Source organism: Hetaerina americana, unplaced genomic scaffold (genome assembly GCF_022747635.1).
Source record: "Hetaerina americana unplaced genomic scaffold, ioHetAmer1.1.p SCAF_1, whole genome shotgun sequence".
NCBI classification, from domain to species: domain Eukaryota; kingdom Metazoa; phylum Arthropoda; class Insecta; order Odonata; family Calopterygidae; genus Hetaerina; species Hetaerina americana.
Genome location: NW_027286069.1, coordinates 48,499,360 through 48,506,575, shown reverse-complemented (window position 1 = coordinate 48,506,575; position 7,216 = coordinate 48,499,360). Strand labels below are relative to the sequence as shown.

General features: G+C 37.4%; 1 protein-coding gene across 1 annotated transcript; it reads right to left on the bottom strand.

Moving 5' to 3' along the window:
- LOC139685584 (uncharacterized) lies at nt 1-6,199 on the bottom strand. The gene is made up of 4 exons (XM_071582523.1): nt 6,149-6,199; nt 5,942-5,989; nt 5,650-5,850; nt 1-1,565 (listed from the first exon to the last, which is right to left on the bottom strand). Exons 2-4 carry the CDS (start codon nt 5,973-5,975, stop codon nt 529-531), a joined length of 1,272 nt encoding a protein of 423 aa, XP_071438624.1. The 5' UTR covers nt 5,976-5,989; nt 6,149-6,199; the 3' UTR covers nt 1-528.
- Between the last annotated feature and the right edge of the window lie 1,017 nt (nt 6,200-7,216).

Here is a 7,216-nt window from a genome sequence, read left to right as displayed (position 1 = left end):
TGAAAATTGTTAGTGGGGATTTAATGGGGGGAAATTCACTTTACTCATTAATCATTTACTCCCACACTTTTACAAACGAGATATTTAACATCCATGATGGAGGGAAAAACAATTAGCACCAAATGTTTAGATCCCATCTCTCAAGAGGCTTGAAGTTTTCAATGCACAGCAGAAAGAATAAGTATTGAAGAACTATATTTAAGACATTTCTCTACAGGGAAAAAATCAACTTAATCAACGTAAAAATTGTATCTTCTTTTGCCACTACATGCTTCATAAATGTAACCTTCAACTCTCATAAATTTAACTTTCATAGCAAAAATGTAATGATGGTTCAATGTCAAATTGATATGTGAGTTACAACTGGAAAATTAGACATTTTAAGTTTATATATTGAATTTTAGAGAAAGAAAACATAGGGAGTCATACCAAAAATAAATAATAGTGCAGTTATAACAAATATTTATATTTTTCAAACATAGGAATAAAAAAATTGGAGCATAACATTCAGTGATTAAAAATGAACTTTCAAGAATGTTTCTCTGACTTGATTGACTTATCATTGGATTTATTAGAATTTGACAACTGTCCTGATGACATCCTATGAAGGATACTTTCCAGTACCTTCACCTTTCGTTCCTCTACTCTCAACAATTCTTCGTGAGCTTTTTTCAATGACTCCCTCCTTTTCTTCTCTTCTTCTTGGTACTCTTTCAGGAAATTGATGAACCACACCGGAGGAGCACTGGATCTTTCACCTGCCTCTTGAGCAGCTGTAGCATTTGTTCTGTCAGAGATCTCCTTAGATGCGACCTCATCTTCCTTCGTTTTGCTTGATGATAGCCTGGAACTCGATTCATTATCCTTGTCAATGCTCACCAATGGTTCACCATCCTGAGGCTCAGTGATTTTAACTTCTCCTTGGACCAAATGGGATAGCTTCATTTGCTTCTTCAAGGGCTCAGAAGATATAATTTTTGATGACTTCATAACCACAAGACCCGGAGCACCACTTTCACCCATCTTCACCTCCTCCATGAATACTGTCTCCTCTCCAGAGCCCCCATCTTCAGCAGGAATGATCATTTCATGAGTGGACGCATTGGTTTGCCTTGCACTGCTGGGGGGCTTCCTTGTAGTGGGAAGCAAAATGGGCCTCCCTCCTTCTTGGGATGACGGTGGGTGGACGACAACGTATCTTGTCTTTTCCTTTTTCATGGGACGCTGGCTATCAATGCTGTTCCCAAAGATCTCAAGTAGCGGTGTGTAAAATTCCCATCGAGACCGGCTGCGGAAAGAGCGCCACTGGTTTGTGTGTATTGTCTTGAATGTGTGCTTGAGGTTCCGCCATTTCCGATCACAAGCATCCCACGTAACCTGACTTGTCATCCAAGCTCCGCTCTCGCCTTCCTCCTTGGCCACTTTCTCGCTGAGACGAGCCGCTAGAGTTGCCCATAAATCCTTCTGCTTTCTTCGTGGGTCTTGAAATTCAGGCAGGAGAGATTTATACTCGTTAATAAGAAGTTTGACATTGTTACGTGTCCAGAGAGTACGACTGGAGTCATCTGCAAATAAAAAAAAAGATTCTTAGATTTCTTTATATTTATCACCGAGTAGTCATGGCTGCAACTAGAGCATATTGGTTCATTGTTTGGACCCAATCACTGCCTACACAGGAGTCATGAAAAATCTCTTCAAGAACGAAGGTTTTGTTTCACTATAGTTGCTTCATTTTAAAAATAATCAAGGCATATTTTACTAATCTACAACTGTATGTACCCATTAAAAATTTTGTTAACAAATGGATCAATTAACCAATAATTGAAGATTGTTTGCGAATCGATTGAGTGACATCTACTCTGCCATTAACTCAATTTCCACAGAAGCAATTGTCTATCTTTTTTAAAGCACAAGCTATTTAACTGGGCTTTGAAACACTCATGTAGCATTGAGTAATGTTCCAAGGGTTGTGGAGGCATAAAATAGTATCTAAACTCAGATTTAAGAAATTAAATAAGTATAATTAAGGCTGCACTAATTACAAATCAATTAGGTATGTTGGCACATCTTAAATACATGCACTAAGTGGTTTATTAAAATTAAAGAAAAATCACACCTTGCTAATTTACTTGTTCCTGGTCATTATTAAGGTATACATGCCACCAAGCCATCATAGGGTGGAAGAAGTCAACAGGATATACGATCAGTTAGGGGACATAATCGCATGTGTTCCCGCTGGGAAACATTTGATGGTGATGGGGGATTGGAATGTAATGGCAGGTGAAGAAAGAGAAGATGATGAGCTGGGGGATCATGGAAGAAGTCAACAGGATATACGATCAGTTAGGGGACATAATCGCATGTGTTCCCGCTGGGAAACATTTGATGGTGATGGGGGATTGGAATGTAATGGCAGGTGAAGAAAGAGAAGATGATGAGCTGGGGGACTACAGTTTAGGTACGCGGAATGACCGCCGACAGAAAGCAATTGAGTTCTGCAGGAGACAGGTTAGTCATCACCAACACTTGGTTTAGACACCACAAAAGGCGTAGGTATACATGGAAAATGCCAGGTGACTCAGAAAGGTATCAGTTAGATTATATTCTGGTTAGGCACACGTTTAGGAACAGGGTGATCAATTCCCACAGCTTCCCAGGAGCGGATGCAAACTCTGACCACAATTTAGTTGCTATGAAGTGCAGCATCCATTGCAAAAAGATAAAGCAGGGGCGGCAGGTAAGGAAATGGAATGTAGAAGCATTGAATGGATTGACAAGGAAGAAGTACCAGCAGGCGGTAGAAAAAATCAGGAATGCTGGCAAAGAGCTGAGTACTATCAAAGAAAAATGGGAGAAATATCAAGAAAGGGATATTGAAAGCCGCAAAAGACACCATAGGAACCGTTAAAAGGACAAGGAAACCATGGATCATGGTTGAGATGATCACAAAGATGGACAAGAGAAGAAAATGGAACAATGTAAACACAGAGTTAGGAAAAAGGAAGTACAAAGAGTTAAATAATAAATTGAGACATGCAACAAATAAAGCAAAAGAAACATGGTGGAAGACGCAATGTGAGGATATGGAAAGTTTGCAGAGAAAGGGTGAAATTGGTGCGCTATACAGCAAGTTTAAATCACTATTGAGGAGTAAGAAGGGAAGATCTGTGCTAACAGTAAGAGATAAGTTGGGTAAAATAAAAGTTGACACAGAAAAGATCCAAGAGACATGGAAGGAATATATCGAAGCAGTGTATGGTAAAGAACTTGGCCAACAAAGTAAGACAGAAAAGGAACATGGCATAGATGAAGATGGCTTAAGTCCAGATATACTCGACAATGAGATAGAAAGGGCATTAAGGAAGATGAAACAAAAATAAGGTCGTGGGGGTAGACAACATTCCTACCGAACTGCTGAAATGTTTAGGAAAATGTGGGAGGAAGACTGTATATAGACTGATTCGTAGTATCTAAGTGGAAAGGATCTGGCCGGAAGACTTTGGGAGTTCAGGGTTGGTTTCTATTCTGAAAAAGGTAAAGACTACATCATGTGAGGACTACAGGACAATAAGTCTGATACCCCATACAGCTAAAGTTTTCTCAGGATAATCAACAAAAGCATAGAAGTAGGGCAAACGATTACTTAGGGGATGATCAGTTTGGGTTTAGGAAGGGGAGAGGTATGAGGGATGCCATTGCAGTAATGAGATCACTAATCGAGAGAAATATAGAATACAATCAGGACGTATTTGCCTGTTTCGTAGAATTCGAAAAATCGTTTGCTAGAATGAATTGGGAAACACTAATGAGTATATTGCAGAAAATAGGAATAGACTGGAGGATAATCTGCAACCTGTACATGTCTCAGACTGCTCAGGTGCGAGTGGGGAACAAATAGATACGGGATGAGAATCAAAATGAATAAAACAAAGGTTATTCAATTTTCCAGAAAGAAAAAGGCTGAGCTTAACATTAAAATAGGAGGGCAAAAATAGAGCAGGTTAAGTATCTCGGAAGTGTTTTGGACCAACATGGTCAACGCACTAGGGACATAGGGAGAAGAATTGCACTTGGGAAAGAGGCTTTCACAAGGAGGGAATTGATTACAGGGACATTGGGTAAGGATGCTCAGAAAAGACTTGTCAAAACTTTGATATGGAGTGCAGGTATGTGCGGCACGGAAATGTGGCCACTGAAGCACGAGGATGGATGTAGATTGGAGGCTTTTGAAATGTGAGTGTGGAGAAGGATAGTTAATGTGTAATGGACCTAAAGGAAAACAAATGAGGAAGTGCTAGGTACAGTGGGCAAGGAGAGGGGTTTGTTGGGAGAAATACTAAAGACGAGGAAAAATTGATTAAGCGCATATTAATCAGCAGTGGAATGTTAAAGACTCTCATAGAGGGGAGAATGTTAAGAATAGGATAGGAATGCTGGACAGGATGAAGGGAGGAAGGAAGTACACAGAGATGACGAAGGATGTAATGTAGAGTAGGTTGTTGTACTGTACTGTGTTTTGTTAAGAGTCACAAAATATTTATTAGTTAGCTGTGTCCATGCAAATCTTACCTTAACCAGTAGATTACTTAATAATAAATAAAAACCGAACTAGTGTACAGTAAGCAGTTTTAATGATATAACCATTACAACTAGGCCTTTTTTTAACTCAAGCTGTTGGCCATAAGTCACCCCAACATTATTTGCATTATTAAACATAGCCCTATGTCACAAGACAATAGAAACTGGAATATACTTATAAGACAGATTTTGATACAACTATAGCTTATTTACATGGGCAGATCTGAAGGGAAGGAAAAGGAAAATGAGTAAATAAAACAAAATATTTTTTATTATATATAAAATAAATAAACACAAAGATATGATGACACCCATTTGTGAAAATTTTGAAGAAAATCTACTAAATAATTTGATGTTAACATATTCTTTTCTTTAAGGATTTTTTCCTTAGTGTTATGACATCCATTTGACCTCCAACATTCTATAGGAGCCACAAGTTTTCACAGTTGTTTATCTTTTGATTACCTTCATCCACTCAAACCAATTGTAATGTAGCTGAATGATATCAGTATTGTCAATTCATTTTTTTCTGAAACTTAATTGTTTAATGAAATTAGCCCTAAAATTTTAAATTTTTATAAAATTGGTCGCACATAAAAATGGCCAGAGTAATGACCGGAGATCGAAAGTGTTAAGAGTTCGAACTGGGAACAATGTCATGGCAGTAGGGGGGTACCCCAGCACATACACATTTTAGGAAGCAAATTGCAACACGATCGATACAACATGCAATAGATTCCAGGCTAACCCTTCGAAGTACCACTACAGCTTTTAGAAAAAAGGGGAATCACCACGAAGAACAGAATATCTAATAAATGAGCCACTATTAAAATATTACAAGAATAACCAGAGTTGAGCACTTGGTAATATGTATTAATTACAACAAAACAAGATTGACTTAAATGATTGAAGAATATAACATGGAGAATTTCGGTGGTTATATTTTATCATCCATGGATTTTGTTTATGATTATAAACTCTAAATTTTCCGACTGTTATAAATGAGATACATTCCAATAATAGTCACTCGCAGAATTAAGAAAAATTCAATCAACTGCGAAAAGTACTTACTTGACAATTCATCGGTATCTACAGGTTCAAATTTTCCATTTTCTTGTGCTATTACACAATGTATATCATTATAATCTTCCACTGCTACACTTTCGTCAGCGTGAACAATTATTTGTCGGGTGTCCACAACCTGTGCATCGTCATTTTCATCGGCTATTACTTCCGAGTCACTAACAAATACGGTGACATATGGGCTTCCATCTAGATAAAACTTTTTTTACGTTAGTAAACAAGCGGCTGGAAGTGAAAGGCAAGTTTCTAAACGTTCAACAAATATATCAAACGTGTTTACCTGGCTTGATTATCGCTGCTTCAGCTTCGCTCATTGCGATGAGGGTAGCTTGTGTTTTGAATTTGGGAAACAAAATTATATTTCTATCATAATATTGGAACAAAGAACCTTTTAATAAATAATTTTATATTTAAATAGGATATAATATAGTGATAAATGTTGAGTGTGTACATTAAATAAATTCATTAGTCTATTATATGTGCATACTTGACTCAAACCATTTTCTGCAATTCAAATATTCTCCCACCAATTCTAATAAGTTCGATATCTGCTTCCAGTAAAAGTTAGAAATTTTTCTTGAAATTGTGGCTTTTATTTTCAAATTAAAGGATTGTATGGTTATCATAATTTCCACGGTAAGGAATTGTCGGAATGATGAGACGCCTCGCCCTACTATGCTCCGAGGATAATTATACTTTCGCGAGAATTCTCTTTAAATTTATAGCCAATTTTGGTTAAATTCCCGAATCTTTGGCCATGTTAAATCCTTTTATTCATCATAAATGTTGACCTTTTCAAGCCTCTCTCAGACGGTAGTAAACAAGACCAAGAACTTCTCTGAATACATTCAGAAGATTCTGAGCGAATGCTTCTTAAAATACAACCGAGATGATGCCCAAATATGTCGCTCATCATGACCTGTATATTGCGCTCCTCATTTGGGTTTAAGAATTTACTAAGATTGGAATGAATAATGAGGATAACTTACACAATTGTCAATAAATGACTGTTATGGAGTCGGCCCAACATGTCAATCAAATACATACAATAGTCATCAAAGAATTTTTGTTGGCTCTGGAAAATCAGTAATTTAAAAGCTAAAGTAATTCGCAACATATCCTTCTCGCTGGTTTAGTGCTTGAAATGAGTATTTCAGAATCAAAGTGGCAATGCCTCTGCTTAAAAAGCATTCATATGCATACAGGGCACGGCAACATAACTTCCTTTTTTCAAACACAAAGCGCTTTCAAAAAGGAAGTTATGTCGCCGCATCCTGCATATAAGCGTCATTCCGAAATAAAAATTATCACAATTCTACCAAATGAAACAATCCTTGCTTCGGTTATCCATCAACAAATCGCGTTTCATCAACCATACAATTTCATTGGGAGTCCCAAATTTTCTTCCTTTAATAATTTTTGAAATTGAATAAAAGTTACATAATTCTCCAACAATGCCACACCTGGAGTCTGACGAGTGTTCACCTAACACCTAGCTAATTATTATCTTAATTCCCTATACCCTTTTCAGCCGGCCTGCCTTGGTTTGCGGTTA

Excerpts from the sequence above, each read along its gene's own strand:
- LOC139685584 (XM_071582523.1), bottom strand. The coding sequence starts at position 5,975 with ATGAGCGAAGCTGAAGCAGCGATAATCAAGCCAG. Across the intron at positions 5,851-5,941 it reads AGCAGCGATAATCAAGCCAG|ATGGAAGCCCATATGTCACC; the intron begins GTAAACACGTTT and ends AGTTTTATCTAG. Across the intron at positions 1,566-5,649 it reads AGATACCGATGAATTGTCAA|ATGACTCCAGTCGTACTCTC; the intron begins GTAAGTACTTTT and ends TTTTATTTGCAG.